Raw genomic sequence first — 17,713 nt, forward strand, 5'->3', positions numbered from 1 at the left:
TCTGGCTTCCTATCTGTTTCCAGGCATAAGTCAAAGTGCTGATATCGACCTTCAAAGCTCTATATGGCGTTGGACCAACATACCCGAAGGACTGCCTACTCCCTTATGAGCTTACCCAACCACTACGATAATCTTTGAAGGCCTTGCTTCCAGTGCCCTTATTTTCTGAGATGGGGAGGGGGAGGAGGCAACCCAGGAAAGGGTCTTCTAAGTCATAGCACCAAAGCTCTGGAACACTCTCTCCAAGGAGGTTCACCTCTTTCTGTTATTTTCCACCAGCAAGTGTAGATTGTCAAGAGTTTCATTTGGCATCCCTTCAAAGATCTGTCCTTCCAGACCAAAGTTTCAGTAGTTTTTATGCCTTTGAACCTATTTCAGTTCAATTCTGATATTAATTGCTTTAATAACAAGTTGTTGGTTTGCTTGGAGTTAACATGTCATTTATATGTGTGTGTTTCTTCATATTCTATATTTCAAGGTGCGGATGTGTGTATACACACACACCGTCTTTTCTTACAACAGAAGTTTGGCAATGTTGGATGGCTGCTATAGATAGATTCCTGTTACAATTTTATTTCTTTACTAGTGGCAAAGCCCGTTCGTAAGAACAGGCTTTGAAAGGGTCACACCAGGGGCGGCAGCAAGGCCTTTGTAGGCCTTTGTGAAGCACTGCCTCTCCACCCCACCTCACCCCACTCCCACAGCTGGATCAGTCCTTCCTAGGAGTCTTAGTAGATCATATATTGAACATGAGTCAGCAGTGTGACTTAGTGGCTATAAAGGCAAATGGGATTTTGGGCTGCATCAAACAGAGTATCGTGTCCAGATCACGGGAGGTGATGCCACCGCTTAACTCTGCTCTGGTTTGCCCTCACTTGGAGTACTGTGTTCAGGTTTGGGCACCCCAGTTGAGGAGGGATGTTGACAAACTGGAGCATGTCCAGAGGAGGGCAATAAATATGGCGAGGGGTCTGGAGACCCAAGACTTATGAAGAAAGGTTGGGGTGGCTTGGCCTGTTTAGCCTAGAAAGAAGGCGACTGAGAGGGGATCTGATAACCATCTTCAAGTATTTAAATGCCATATGGAGGATGGAGCAGAATTGTTCTCTCTTGCCCCAGAGGGATAGACCAGAACGAATGGGATGAAATTCAAAAGAAATTCCATCTAAACATCTGGAAGAAGTTTCTGACAGTTAGAGCGGTTTCTCAGTGGAACAGGCTTCCTCAGGAGGTGGTGGGTTCTCCATCTTTGGAAATTTTTAAACAGAGGCTAGATAGCCATCTGACGGAGAGGCTGATTCTGTGAAGGCAAAGGGGTGGCAGATTACAGTAGATGAGCAATTGGGATGTGAGTGTCTTGCATAGTGCAAGGGGTTGGACTAGATGACCCATGAGGTCCCTTCCAACTCTATTATTCTAAGATTCTATTCTATGAAAGGCCTTGAAAACACACCCGGGGCTTGTGCAAGGCCTTTGCAGGCCTTTGGGAAGCGCTCCCTCTCCACCCCACCCCCACAGCTGGATCAGTCCTTCCCTCTTACCTGGGGCCCTGCAAGTGGAGCACAGGAGTCACCGACTGGCTGGCTATAGCAGCCAGGCATGTCTGTGAAGCAAGGGGTGAGGACTTGGTGAGGGAGGGTGGGAGCTGTAGAGGCAGGGTCAATCAGGGTGCAGCCAGCTGGAGAGGCCAGAGAGTCCGTCCCCCAAGGCTGTTTCAAAATTATTAAGAGGCATCAAATGGATAAGATTAGATTTTTATACCACCCTCTATGAGAACAAACAATCTAACACTATCCCAGCAAGGGGGGGGGGGGGAGGAAGAACCCAATAGCACCTTAAAGACTAACAAATTTGGTGGCAGGGTATGAACTTTCAGGAGAACACTGATCACTTTTAGTTTTAGATCACTTCTTCATATCTAAAGTTATATCTGAAGAAGTGACTTGTGACTCATGAAAGCTCATACTGTGCCATAAAATCTGATAGTCTTTAATGTGCTGCTGGACTCTTGCTGTTTTCCACTGCTACAGATAGACTAATATGGCTACCCATCCTGATGTAACTTTGTCCTGGTACAAGTAGTTATCAAAAGTGTTACCCAAATTGCTGGGGAATCATGAATATAGCAAGAGGCTGGGTAACGCAGGATCTTTACTACCATTTTTACGGGGTCCTTTCCCTAGAAGAAACCCTTTTTAAATGAAGAAGACAGAAGCTTACACTCAGGGGAGTGTATTTCCCCTATTTGGGGAAAATATCAGGGTTACATTCAAAACACACACAGAAGCAAAAACATACACACACACAAAGTTCTACAGAGGGACAAGTTCACTAAGTTCTACAGGGGGGATAAGATACTGCACCTTTCTTGGATCCAAGCAGCCAAGACACAGGGTTCATGACATCAGGGGGTGGACAGGATGCTGGGTGTGGACAACAACACACACACACAGGGTGTGCGCAAGGCTTGATATAGTGTTTGAAATTCCCGGGCCAACCCCAGGGACTGCCCACTAGGAGGTCCGTGATTGATGATTGGTCTCTGATATTATGAGTACCTGATAGGTGGGTTTGAACTGTGAGGTCACTAGAGTGGGAGGTGTGGAGTAATCTCATCAAATAGAACAATACCTTGGCTAGGTGTAATGTGTTGCTAATGGCCCTGTCTTTGTTTTATCAGGAAGGACTGGGGGAAGACATGCTGCTAGGCAGAAATTACATGGGACAAGAGAGACAAAAGAAGTTTCAGTTAGTATCTTGAAGGGATATTCCTTTCCTGTAGATAGTCTAATGGTCTTTGGCTGGGGTGTGTGTGTGTGATTTAGATAACATGCACATTTAGCTCAGTCAGTTGTGCAAGGAAGAAATCTAGTGAAGCCCAAACAAGATGGAGACCTGGCCTGGCTTCCTAGGTTTGTTGAGAGGCCCTACTGACTCCATAGTCAGTCTCTGCCAGGCTGGTTTCTGTGTGTGCCACACATGTAGCCACCTGCTCAGAGTCCAGTCATGGGCTTCTGTGCATGAACGTGTAACAAAAGGGCTCAACTTTTCAATATAGTCCAAAACCACAACATAGACAACCATTTTTCTAGAGACTGTCCAAAGCTTGACAACTCTGGGATCTATAAAGCATTTGATCAAACTCTATTGGGATCACATGACAGGAAATACTGGTGGCCAACCTGGCTCAACGAAAGATTTCATATAACCTCCAAACACAAACCTGAGTCAAGATACACTTTTGAGAGTACAGACCTATTTGATTATGATTATTCTTAATTAAATCAAAATCCAACACTTCCAAATTGCTGTAATATATATTTTAATTCAAAGTGAATCTCAACAGTAATACACCATAAATTCTTATTTTGACACTCACCAAAATAGTCACCTGGAAAACCCGCTTTTTGTGACAAAGTACAGAAGGCTTGGTCACATTTAAATCACTGAGAACTAGAGAGAAATACTATCGCAAACTGTAGGAAACATTACATCCATACAAATTTTCCCAGTCCTCTTATTGTAATATTGCACAGTGCAATTGCTACATGGCAAACTAGTGTAGCACAGAAATCAAAAACAAAGAGCTACAAGTCTACAAATAATTGTAACAGTTCAAACTTAGTAACCAAATCTATACCATTAGTTCTAAAACAAATCTTTCTATAGCTTGCAATGTGATTTAGCTTTTACTCAACACAAACCAATTTAAAATTAGCAGTAAAAAGAGAATATTAAAAAATAACTAATACAGTAGTATATTTGATCAATAACACACCCTGAATTAAAGTTAAAAACTGAATACAAGGAAATCATTTAAAATTAATCTCCAAATTAAGAATAATATGCAATTTTGTCATTGTGCAGTGTTTTATTTAAAAGGCATTAGATCAATAAAATGTGTATATGGGATAAATTTTCCAGATTTAGACCCTTGTCTTGCAGGCAGTTCTATATAGACAGGCAGCTGGGCCTTCTGAAGCCACAAGCTATTTAGGCCACAGCAAACCGAAGCCAATAAAACTGCTGTGGAATTTTGTGGAGTTGCTGTGGAGTTTTGAATTATAGAGATGGCAAAAACTCCAGTACTTTATTGGAATTGTCATTACAGAACTGGTTATAGAGTCAAGATTGGTTGTAGCAGATCTTAGTTTCTTTATCATCATCATGAAAGAATAAAAAACAGTCAGTTTGTCACTATACATTAAGAGCCTTGAGCTTCACTTAGGGCATATCAATAGCAGAGGTTCTATGTTTCAGCCTGGCTTAATGTGCCAAGTAAAATTAGCTTTATATCCTAAATATAATTTTTAAAATACAATAAATACTTAAGAGCAAGAAAGGGGCCAAGTAAATTTTAAAAGCAATTTTTGTTATCTTTACAGAAAAGTCAACTTCTGGTGCTCATTGTTTTTAATGAGTCCACTGCCAGCAATGGAAATCTCACCAAGAAACACCAGTTCTCAATGCAAAGGAGTTAAGAAAAAACAGATTTTGCTGAACCACAAACAGTGAGGAGCAGGATCTGCTTGACTGGTCTCAACTTAAACTTTAGTATGTACTCAAAATGTTTCACTTGTCACATTATTCTAGCTTTTATATATACATACACACACACATACACAATTTATTTTTTAATTATTTATATAAAATGTTTATGAAAAAAAAAACATTGAAGCCAAAATCTAGAGAACACCTTTAGGTAACTCCAGAACTTATCCATGTTCGGTAGAACTTTTAACTTTTCTTTTTGCAGCCTCTTATCCTGTATCACAAACTTCTTTTTAAACTTCCCCGAAGTTTAAAAAAAGTTTTTTTCTGATGCAAAATAAGTTTCTAGAAAAAGAACAGTAGATCAAAAGCTTGACTGGACATGCAAAATTATACCTGTGGCTCTCAGCCTGTGGCCCAAAATTGTAGGGAATATCAGAATTCAGTTTAATTTTCAGCCATTAAAATGTACTGCTGGTTTTGGTTTGTAGAATACTGCTGTATTTCAATCCTTAAAAGTAAATCAAATGTAGGTACATTCATTTCACTTACACATACATTAAATAAAACACTGCTTATGTTAACAAAGAAAAATCTGCTAGTAACTGAGGCTGCAATCCGAAGCACAATTATCTGGGAGAAAGCCCCACTGAACACAAAATGATTTATTTCTGAGGAAATATGCTTAGGATTGTGCCTGAGAAACACTTTTCATTCTTATTCCAGTCCATGCTGAAAGAACTGTACTCCAGAAACTTTTGTTTATAAAATGTAAATCCACCAAGATACAGTTTTAAGTGTCTACATAATGTGAATATGAACACATAAAAATTAAATTACATGGATACACCCATTAAATGCAGTGATAGTTAATGGAGTTAAAATACTGATGCAAATAGCACACCCCAAAATAACATAGGCATTTCCTTTCATCATTTACAATATAATAGTTACAACACTCCAAACATGAAAGCAAACAAAACAAAATCAACCCCCCTTCCATTTCATGAAATTAGACTTATACAGAAAATAGAAGGCTAAGAACTAGTTAAATCACCTCATTTCACAGCTATCTGAAGTGGCAATCATTATATAGCAGCTTTATCTATGATACATTCAAGATAAATGATATAATTTATTACTTGCCATAAGCTAGAACACAGCCTCACTTTAATACCTTCGTTTAAACCCATTGCTAACACTACAGTTACAGTATACTTGAGGTCTATGAAAAAGTAGCTACCTTTTTTATAGGAAATGGATGATTAAGATTAAGTCTTTGGTGCTGCAAAAGCAATTTTACTTGAACATGAACAAAAACCCAACCACACAAAAAAGATGCACTTCCGGGAGGGTGGGGAGAGCATGTAATTTATTGTCCCTGACGGAATGTATTAAATAAGAAAACATCCCAAAAGGCTAGAACAAATATTAAAATGTAAGAAGACTAAAGTCTCTCTCATGCATAAATGAAAAATTGCACACAAAGTACTCACATCTTTTCAAGCTTCAATAGTAAATATTTCGCTACTATTTATTAAATACTGCATGGTTTGCTCAAGCTAAGATGAAACCACAGCATCAATCAATGAGCATTTCGCTTTTTTTTTTCCTTTCATAATCTACCCAAGTCATGCCTACTGCACCTCTAAACAGGATATAAAATCCAATTTGACATAAACACTTAGAAAATAAACTACTTAGATTGTATTGCAGTTCCACTGAACAGTATAAAACACAATTTTATTTTGTCTGTTTAAAACAGCTACTGAATCAACTTTTCCTAAAGCACTACAAAATGCTTTTTTTAAAGCTGATCATTCTGGGGGAAAGTATCAGACAGCAGAATTCAGCTACAGTAAAACATGCTGCCTTCTAGATAAACAAAACACACTCAGTACTAAAATCATACCACACACACACAACTAAAAAAAAGCATTACTTTATCAAATAATCAGCAAATCTGAATGTTAAGTGCTGCAGTCCTTAACATTTATAATATAGTAACATTGACAACCTCAAATATTTAAGGCACTATGTGTGGGAACAGTTTACAATGCAGCTGAGATTATTAGGACACCAACATTTAAGAGCAATTGTCTAGGCAACTTTATTTTGCCCATGCAAAAGGACACATGCAATGTGAATAACAGTTCAACCTCCTTAGATAAGTGACTTGACACAGAACACCAAGATACATAATACAAACAAGTTACTTATACATGATACTGATGACACATGTGCATCTGTTGCTCTAAATCTGTACACTTAAATGGCTTCCCAAATGTAGACGTGACTCGCACTAGTTAGAAGGCAATTGTATAAAAAAATAGTAGGAGCAAAATTGTTTTTTTGCTCCCATAAGTCACCTGTCTGGAGTTACTCTATAAGAAGATAACATGACTAAAGACAAGTTATACCAAATGTGCAAAAACACATTAAAAGTGAGTTAAAGCTCAAGGTTGTTTAAATTGCACCCAAGTCTAACATGATTAAAAAAAATAATTTTCTTGTGCCATGGCTAATATTTATCAAATACCATGTTCTTCTGTCAAATCAATACATGTTTCATTGAGCTTTCTCAGTATACTATGCTTGAGTTCTCACATAAATGGATACTGGCTGAGTTTTGTTGGACTCAATGGAAATCCTGCGTAAGCAGGTGATGCTATGTAAGAATGTGGTGGGAAAATTGGTTTGTACTGAGTCTGATGGATGGTTGGGGAGGGTAGCAGTCGGGGATTTATGCCCACTGGGACTTGGTGAACTATGCCATTGTGATGAGATATACTGTAAGTGGGATGCTGTAATATAGGTCTCGAGGTACAGGGTGAGGCTAGAATGTGGGCAACAGGAGCAGCAGTACTAAGAGGTGCAGAGGATGGATAAGGTAAAATAGCAGGCTGTCCTCCAAGATGTGCACTTCCAGCCAAATGGGCATGAACTGAGGTATGAGTGGGACTTCCATGTTGAAGAGAGAATGCATGACTGGCAACGTTGGTTGGGATATAGGCCTGCTGTCTCCAGGGTCCACAGTTTCCGTTCCACTCCTGAGTCCCTGATCCAAAGTGTTGAACCTGCCCCAAAAGAAATGACAGTTAAATTTCAAATGATAAATACTAAATTTCACCACATCTGAAGTGGCCTATGCTGCCTCTACCTCCAAATAATCTTTCAGTTTCCTGCCAGCACTGCTGTAATATCCTGAGAGATTTCTTTTTGCCATAAATATTCTTCTCCTCAACATTACATAGCTCTAGTATTTAAAAGGGTGCCATAGACCCATTATGCACGTGGGGAATAACGCACATTTGGGGTGGAATGGCGGCGACTAAAATCACCGATAACGCACGGAGCCAGCTGCAACCGGCCGCAGCTTCGGTGCATGCCGCCGAAAAAGCCGTGTCATCGAAACGCGGAAGAAAGCGCAGCTTCCGGGTGACCGGGGAGCAACCAGAAGCGGCGCCGGGATCACCGCGTGCATAATTGGTTACTCTGGGTTTTGCTGCCGTCGCACCCCCTCCCGTGCATAACCGGTGTGCTTCGCGTCTTCCCCCTCCGCGTTTTCCATGTGACCCGAAATCGCCGTTTTGGCGGCCGTGCATAATGGGCCATACAGAGGATGGAGCAGAGTTGTTCTCTCTTGCCCCGGAGGGATGGACCAGAACCAGTGGGATGAAATTAATGCAAAAGAAATTCTGTCTATACATCTGGAAGAAGTTCCTGACAATTAGAGCAGTTTCCCAGTGGAACAGGCTTCCTTGGGAGGTGGTGGGTTCTTTGTCTATGGAAATTTTTAAACAGAAGCTGGATAGGTTCAAGGGGATGGCAGGTTACAGTGGATGAGGGATAGGGTTGTGAGTGCCCTGCATAGTGCAAGGAGTTGGACTAGATGACCCAGGAGGTCCCTTCCAATTCTATGATTCTATGATTCTACAAGATCAATGAAGGGTCTCTTTATTCCAGCATTTTGGATTTACTTTATTTATAGTCTACTTTTTTCACTGACTCAAGGCAGATTACAACATTTAAAGTTATTGCAGCAAAAATAGTATGACATAAGAACCTCAAAAACTAGATTATAGAAATAAAATTTATTCATTTATTTACTTAGATTTTTATACCACCCTCCTGTATAGCCCAGGGTGGTTTACATGGAACATCATGGAATACATAGAACATCATATAGAGAGCCAGTTTGGTGTAGTGGTTAGGAGTGCTGACTTCTAATCTGGCATGCCAGGTTTGAATCTGCACTCCCCCACATGCTGCCAGCTGGGTGGCCTTGGGCTCGCCATGATGCTGATAAAACTGTTCTGACCAAGCACTGATATCAGGGCTCTCTCAGCTTCACCCACCCCACAGGGTGTCTGTTGTGGGGAGAGGAAAGGGAAGGTGATTGTAAGCCACTATGAGCCTCCTTTGGGTAGAGAAAAGTGGCATATAAAAACCAACTCTTCTTCTCTTCTTCTTAAGTAACAGTCATAACACAACAATCAGTAACAATTCTAACAGTAAATATAAATTTAACAGATTACCATAATTAATTCATTGAACAATTTTCAATAGAATAACTTTAATAGAACACCTAGGGAGATCAGAATCATTCAGATTATGGTGTGTCTGACTAGTGGGAAGCCACCAGATGTTTTTAGGTCAGATTAACCTCTGTTGAATGCCTGGTGGAGGAGCTCCCTTTTGCAGGCCCTGTGGAATTCTGGGAGTTTGACCAAGACCCTGATCTCTTCAGGGAGCTCATTCCACCAGGTGAGGACCAGTACAAAGAAGGCTCTGGCCCTTGTTGAGGTCTGACATATTTCTTTGGGGCCAGGGATTACTTGCCAGTTGGGGTGGCAGAGTGTAGTGCTCCTTTTGGGAAATAGGCAGAGAGACAGTCTCTCAGGTACACTGGGCCCAGACCGCTTATGGCCTTGAAGGTAATTACCAAGACCTTAAGCCTAATCTGGAATTCAATCAGGAGCCAGCTAAATTATTGGAGTACCAGACAGATGTGGGATCATGGTGTATTTGTGAGGATCCTGGCCGCAATATTCTGAACCAACTGTAGTTTTTGGATCAAGGATAAGGGGAGGTCTACATAGAGCGCATTGCAGAAATCCAGTCTAGAGGTGAGCCAGCCCCAGCTGAGGCAGTGTGGAGGTCTCATCTCCCACCACTCCAGCCAATCCTGGGCTGGCTTCCCTTACAGTTCGGTTTAAACTAAGGTGATATACCATTAAGGTATTTTTCAGGTATTTTTTCCAGCTCAGTTTATGCTGACTGCACATGAACTCTACTCATGAACTGGAGTGCAGCCAGCAAGAATGCCACTTCATAGATGCTATCTGAAATATAAGCACAGTTTTACATCAAAAACACCATCTTGATTTATGCAATGAAAATAATAAGGAATGTGCATATCCCCAAAGAGTGATGTTGGTGCTCTTAGGATCTACTCATCATCAGGAGTTCAAAGATAAATTCTGTACGGGCTGCAGCTGTCAGATAATTATGGCCTATCTCACATAAAGAAAGCTAACCACCTTTCTCAGATATCTGAACCACTGGTAACATGGTTTAAAGCAGTTTGCTTTGCTGGTCAGGTACTGTAACAGCACTCGGGTGAGTTATGGGTGTTATATAGATTTCAAGATAGCATCCAGTCACATTATGAAGTATTCACACATATATATTAGAGTTTGCACACATACCCGACTGAGGTTTGAGTGCTGCTGATGGAATGCTGATGTCAATTTCCGTTGACGATTACCAAAGCCAGAAAGGTGGTTTGTTTTTGTACGGGCAGATCGACGTTTTACCAGTGGTTGGCAGCTAACATCTAGCAAAATATAAAAACAGGTCAAAAAGATGTACCACAAAGATACTTCTCATATTTCACTTAACTACACATGTCTAACATCTCTATTCTGGCTATGAAATGTACACATTGTATATGCTGCAGAATCCTTTAGGGGTGTCCTATTGGGAGTGGAGCAGAAGCCTTCCTCATTATTTTTTTGTTTGGGCACAGTATAAAAATTAGTAATATTACTCAACAGAGCATACCAACATAATGATTACCTTTGCGTATCATTTGCTCATCTGCATCTAATCTGTTCTCCATGGTCATTGGTGGCACCACCACAGTGCAGACAGCTGGTTTGGCTTCCAGGTTCGTTGAAGTTCTTGTTTCTGGGTTTTCCCTGGTATCTTCAGCAAAACTGTTTTCTAGGAATGGGCTGTCATGGCCGGAAGAGTCTGAACTGGGGGAGCCATCCACAGTATCACAGCCACTTTCTTGATCATCATCTGACATACTGCAGTAGAGCAGTAAAGTAAAGCACTATTACAAATGGTAGGTCATGTTACATGAGATATATAGTTTGTCCTGTTAGCTAGAATTTATTCCTCCTACAGTATACAACCAAGAAGGATTGATACAAAAACAAGTAAACAAATCACAGGTTTAAGTTCTCCTGTTTGAACTTAACCCCCTTAAAATCCCTGACTTGCTTTGCAATAACACAAAAAATAAAGACAGATTTCAATATATGAATAATACTGAAAAACAGAAAAGCATGAACAACTCTAGAATCCAATGAGCTCCAAACTGTAGATAAATGAAAACTTTCAACATTTCAACTAGGCAATATGAATAGGGATGTACTGACCTTGTATAAAATATAATCCTCCTCAAGACATCTTTGGAATTCATTCAATCAATCAATCAATCAATCAATCAATCAATCAATCAATCAATCAATCAATCAACATATACTGCCCTACCCATAGACACAGCTCAGGGCAATGTACATCATGTGCCCACATCAATCATTAAATTGTCTTATCTGTCCATCTACGTATGCATTGATTCACTCCCGGACCAGCCTGAACCTCTGGGAGAATTCCAGTAACTATAATAGATGCTCATTGCTGTTTTAATTTGCTGTTATGTATTTAATTTAATATTAAATTTAAATTTTATCTGTTTTAATTTTGTATATTTTATATAATTGTATGGCCTCACCCCCACTTTTCTCTATATATCCTACCATAAAATTGTGTTAGTTTCTGCCTTGCCACAGGACTCCTGGTGGTTTTAAGTATTTTAAAAAATTAACTGACAGTCAAGAGTATTTTGTTTAAATGAAAACCTTAAAATGTATTTATTTATTTATTTATTTATTATATTTATATTTATATACCGCCCTCTCGAGGCTCAGGGTGGTTTACATAGAACGTAGAAACAATAAAAGGAACTTAGATTTTACATAACATATTATAGATAACCACAACAATAATAATTAACATTAATAACTGTAACAGAGGTAAAACTGTAACAGTGCAAAAAAGTCAGAACACATGAATGATACAGAACAAAAATCTCATAAGTGTTTTCTGATTCAGCTGGATAGCCATGTTGGCCTGAAGTAGCAGAACAAAGTTGGATTCTAGTGGCACCTTTAAGACCAACAAAGGTATACGGTGCAGTAGTTAAGAGTGGTGACTTCTAATCTAGTGGGCTAGGTTTGATTCCCTGCTCCTCCACAGGCAGCCAGCTGGGTGACCATGGGTTCATCACAGCCCTGTTAGGAGCTGTTCTCACAGAGCTCTCTCACCGTCCCCTACCTCACAGGGTGTATGATGTAGGGAGAGGAAGGGAAGGCATTTGTAGGCCACTTTGAGACTCTTTCAGCCAGTGAAAAGCAGGGTATAAAAACCAACTCTTCTTCTATGATGTTGTCGGTCTTAAAGGTGTCACTGGACTCAACCTTGGTTCAAATGTTTTTTGAGTCATGCAGAATTAAGAGAAGAGCCATCCCCCCCCCCCCGCCAGTTTTATAGCACATTGGTAGAGCACAGCATTATTTCAAAAGCAGGTTCTGCAGGCCTAAAAATTGCCCATTCCTAGTATAATTCACATTGTGAGGCTCTACCACGCCAGAACAAGTGAGCTCATTGAATAATTCATGTTAAAAAAAGTAAGTAAAACTAGCAAGCTTCCTTCTTGTGAATGCAAACCACTTAAAGACCAGTCATTCAGATATTGTGTGGTTGCTAAACAAGATTTTTTTATATCCTTGCTGCAGCAACCAAGAAAAACAACAGAGATACTTTGATTTATTTATCTATACACTAGTTTCAAAGCCCCTTTATAAAAAGGGGTTTTGAAAGGGGAGAAGGCGCGTCAGACCGGCAGGGAGGGAAGCCCCAGCAGCCGCGCTTCGCGCGACTGCTGGGGGTTCCCTCGGGCGGCGGTCTGACGCTGCGAGAGGCGCAAAGCGTCAGTCCGGGAGCAACTGCGAGCCGCGCTGTGCGCGGCTCGCAATTGCTCAGGCTGGGAATCGGAGGGACCTCCGATTGTCGTGAGGAAGGGTCCAACCCGGACCCTTCCTCATCACGGACAAAGCCCACCTCTAGGGGGCTTAACGAATTATTTAGTCCGTGGCGCCCATGGCGCCACGGGCTGTTTAAAGATGAGTAGACAATGTTTATATCATGAAACAACTTCACATTTTCAGTGCTGATCATTTTAATGCAGCGTTTAAAAATAAGGAAATCTAAACTTAAGCAATTTTTATCTGCCACACTATTTTATTTCAGATACATACATAATATAAAAGGAAGCTGAATAACTACATGCGGTTTCAGCCCAATGGGAAAAGTACTTTCTAACATAATACACCCATCCCCCCAAAAGGCTCAGGAACACTAACTGCAACAAGCAAGCTAAGAAAATGGAAGGCAGAATAATAATCTCTATGGAAAGAGTGCTGCAAAGACAAGGTACCATCTGCCCTGACATGCATTCTCATTTCCATAAAATCATGGCCTACAAGGCAGCATTTTTTAATGTAGCAACTAGAAAAAAAATCAGAACTAAATATGTGCAATTACTGTTTCTTGTAAAGATGATCATCTCATTCAGGCATACTATAACTAGCTCTCTCCTTATTTACACACACACACACACACACACACACACACACACACACACACACACACGGAGAGAAACTGTCATATTTCTTGCCTGTAAATGTAATAGCTGTAATTAAACTAATTCTAGATATGTATATATGGTCCCTCCTCCCCTGCAAAACCTTTTGTAGATGCTTGCGAGGAGCACTGGTTTGCAGTGACATATAGTTTTAAGCAAATAAACTGTACTGATTGGCTGCATGTCACTGTTACCAGGGGGAAGAAATTCGAACAAAAAACTGCCCAAGCTACGTCTGAGATTGTGAGTGGCAGTGAACTGATAAAAAGGTAAGTTGGTTGGGGGGGGGGTCTTTAAAGAAACCACCACCACCCACCCTGGTCTTATGCTGTAAATGGAACATCTGGCTCAGTCCTAGTAGTTCCTGTCATCTTTTTAATTGGGGGAGCCCAGTTACTATGGTGATTGTTGTCACGGAAGCAAGATAATTCCATTCCATAATGGATCATAAATTCAAGACTTTCTCAATTAAACAAAGCTGCTCATTTGAGTTTCCTGCAAGCCTGTAGGAAACTTATGTTTTTAAATTTTGTATTCAGGAATTAGTAGTGTAACAGAGTGCCAACTATTATGTCAAACGTCAACCAGAAAAGCATTGCTGCTGGTGTCCAAGGAAGGAGTTTTGACTACATATTTTAGAGCACTAATATTAATATTAATGATCTTCAGGAACAATATGACTGCCATATCCAAATAAGAAGCATGTTCACTCAGAATAATTCTAAACTTTTATATGAAGGAATAAAACTTTCAGTCTATACCCTGTTTCGTAAGGCTTCTCCTCCTGCAGTCTTTCAAACTTGTCTGGTGGTGGAAAGTATCATCAAGTCACAGCTGAATTATGACAACTTCATAAGGTTTTTAAGGCAAGAGACATTCAGGGCATTTCCGCACATCAGTAAAAATAGCGTTGTGCCAGCTGAATGACGATAAATTTTATTGCGCTTCCCAGCCCCTCCTCACCTTTTTGCTGTCTTGCCTGAGTCTGCCAACTTTTTGTGCATCTCACCCCCCACATCTGCTGCTGGAAATGGCAGAAGAGAGCAATACATCTTATATATGCCTCACTTCTGGTTGTCAATCAATTCAGGCAACCAATCTCCTTCCTCCATATTTTGACGCAGTTTAAAAGTCCCACAATGCCCACTAATTTTTTTAAATCATACTTCTACGTTGCAATGCCTATGCATCGAATCATAGATGCATAGTGATTTTTAGCACTGCCTCTTATGGGATCATGAGTCCTTTGATGCATTTAAAAATTAATATCGTTCCTGATATTTTTTGGTGGGGAGCTTTTTATTACAACTTTGAAAAAAAATATTCTTTTATTTCTAGCATCACCTACATTCATGTCCACCTAACCGTTGCTTCAGGTACGTAGCCATTTTTAAAAAGACCTTCCCATCCCCGGGAACAAGGGAGAGGGAAGCAGGTACGAGGACAGATGAAGCAGGCGACTTTAGCACGTTTGAGTCTTCATACCTTCCCTCTGCTGGTTGTCCGTGGGTGGATTGTGCCATTTAGGTTGGTGAATCCACTTTATGTGATTCCCTAACTTGTGCTTTAAAACTGAGGAAGTAGCGAGCTGTCAGCTGGCTAGATGCTGGATGTGGGCAGCGTCATGCGCAGCAGCCAGAATATAACGCCTACATTAGGTAAACATTTCACTATATTTATCGCATGCAGAAAAGCCATCAGAGGTGGTTTACCATATGCGGTCAGGGCCCAGTGTACCTGAGGGACCGCCTCCCTGCCTATGCCCGTCAAAAAGCTCTACGCTCCGCCGCCACCAACCGGCTAATGGTCCCTGGACCTAAAGATGCCTCGACCAGGGCCAGAGCATTCTCTGTCCTGGCCCCCACCTGGTGGAACAAGCTCCCAGAGGCAAGCTTATAAAATATACACTGACATAGCAGTTCTTTTGGAAAATAGTCTTTATGTACAACCAAGTTCCTTTAAAAATAAAAGCCTTACCTGTTGCGTCTTTTACAAGGAGATGGACTGGACTGTCCAGAAGAGCTGGTACTCAAAGTGCTATCAGGACTGCTTAATGAACACACACGATCAATATTTAAAGTACTCTGACAAGCTTCACAATCAAGGCTACCATTACACCTGATACAGAAAAAGAAGAAAATTAGATATGCCTCGAGATGTGAGTGTCCAGAAAATGGAAAAACTGGAAAGTTTGGGGAGCAAAGAAAAATCTCCTATGAAATGTTCTATCGTATAGGATGATCTGAGTTTTTTCCCAATGAAAAAATTCGGAAATTTATATATTAAATTTATATTATATTATAAATATTATAACTATTTATATTTATAAAACGGTAATGACTGGGGAAAGAGCCTGTTGTGGCGCAGAGTGGTAAAGCAGCAGACATGCTGTTTGAAGCTCTGCCCATGAGGCTGGGAGTTCAATCCCAGCAGCCGGCTCAAGGTTGACTCAGCCTTCCATCCTTCTGAGGTCGGTAAAACGAATACCCAGCTTGCTGGGAGAGTAAAACGGTAATGACTAGGGAAGGCACTGGCAAACCACCCCGTATTGAGTCTGCCATAAAAACGCTAGAGGGCGTCACCCCAAGGGTCAGACATGATCCAGTGCTTGCACAGGGGATACATTTACCTTTAATGACTGGGGAAGGGAATGGCAAACCACCTTGTATTGAGTCTGCCAAGAAAACGCTAGAGGGCATCACCCCAAGGGTCAGACATGACTCGGTGTTTACACAGGGGATACCTTTACCTTTATTTTTACCTTATATTTATATATTTTCTATGGACATACATGTTCAAGATTTTTTTTCTTTACATTACTAAAAAGTTCAATGTTTCCAATGCTATACATTTAAGTAATATTCAATTATGCAATTATTCCTACTTATTGTGCTTCAGTTTCTGTCCAAATAATGAACTTTCTTTTGTTCATTACAGATTATTTTTCTACCTTCAATTCTTATTTTGTCCTACATCTCAGATGGCAAAAGCAAAAAAAAAAAAAGTACTTGTTATTTTTCTTATAGAAAATGGAGGCATCTATACTTCTAAATTCTATAAATAGTATAATTTTGTGTGCTAATTAAATTATGCGATGTTAGTATTTTGAGAGAAGAAATATTTATCTTTGTCAACTCTCTCTAACCCCCACCTCTTTTCTAAACTGAAAAGTACCAGACTCTCCAGCCTTTCCTTACTGCGAAGGTACTCCAACCCCCTAATCACCTTTGTGGTCTTCCGTGCCTCTTCCAATTCTGTGATGTTCTTTTTGAGATCGTGACCAGAACTGTACACAGTATTCCAAATAAGGCAGCACCATAGATCTATACAGCAGCATTATAATATTGGTTGTTTTATTTTTAGTCCATTTCTTTATAATCCTTGACACAGAGTTTGCCTTTTCCACTGCTGCAGCACACTGGATTGACAAATATGGTTGCTAAGTTCATTTCCTCATCCATAATCATTAGGAAAAGGTTTCCTTCTGGTATTGCTGAGGAATTCGCATTGTAGGCTATGTATGTTTCTTTTCTTTATTTTACCCTGTGATAGTAACCTTTTAGCTATGTTTCATAACTTTTAACTGATTTAATTCTATACAATGTGGAAAAGTGACACTGTGGTTATTTGTTACCTAGTGTGATGTGTATGTTATGTTTGCCTTGTTGTCATGGTTTTGGTTTCAACAATAAACTGGCATGTATTTACATATACATATGAATCTCCTTCTTACAGGTAACAAACAAAAACCTGTACAGTTCTAGCATGCACAATGTTCTAAGGAAAGCAAAGTTGAAACTGAAGAGCAACTTCTTACTCTGCAAGTGAATGCCTTTGTGCCACATCTTCTTCATCTGTGTCACTGCTAATGGTAATCACACTCACTGCTGGACTTGGGGAATCCGCAATGATGATAGCCTGTCGTTGTTTGCTTGAAATAGATGACGTGGGATCCAGCTCATCAGATGGTTTGTAATAGTTGCTTTCCTGTCCCCCCAAATTATGATTGTCCTGTGTTGCTACACAGCTTAGTTTCTCACCAGCCTTCACATTAATTATCTTTGGAGACACAAATGCTGAATTTTGGATATTGGTATTTTGTAACACATTACTCCTGTGAAGAAGACATTGTATTTAGACACTTTGTAAAGATGTTTCTTTTGAAAGAAACTTTATTTGCCCTCTCTCCCCAAGCTAACTTAAACTGGAACACGAACTCTGAAC

The 17,713-nt window shown here is 40.3% G+C and overlaps 1 protein-coding gene across 4 annotated transcripts in view; it reads right to left on the reverse strand.

Annotated features, from left to right (window-relative positions):
• Window positions 1-3,305: 3,305 nt before the first annotated feature.
• HIPK3 (homeodomain interacting protein kinase 3) overlaps window positions 3,306-17,713 on the reverse strand; it is a 106,295-nt gene continuing 91,887 nt past the window's right edge. For all 4 annotated transcript variants that reach the window (XM_077321904.1, XM_077321903.1, XM_077321906.1 and 1 more), the window contains exons 12-16: window positions 17,307-17,603; window positions 15,467-15,607; window positions 10,573-10,808; window positions 10,203-10,330; window positions 3,306-7,568 (exon numbers count right to left, since the gene is read on the reverse strand). In XM_077321904.1, coding sequence (XP_077178019.1) covers window positions 7,095-7,568; window positions 10,203-10,330; window positions 10,573-10,808; window positions 15,467-15,607; window positions 17,307-17,603 — 1,276 coding nt within the window. In that variant the 3' untranslated portion in view covers window positions 3,306-7,094. The remainder of the gene's footprint in view (window positions 7,569-10,202; window positions 10,331-10,572; window positions 10,809-15,466; window positions 15,608-17,306; window positions 17,604-17,713) is intronic.

This window comes from Paroedura picta, chromosome 2 (genome assembly GCF_049243985.1).
Source record: "Paroedura picta isolate Pp20150507F chromosome 2, Ppicta_v3.0, whole genome shotgun sequence".
In the NCBI taxonomy this organism is placed as follows: Eukaryota; Metazoa; Chordata; class Lepidosauria; order Squamata; family Gekkonidae; genus Paroedura; species Paroedura picta.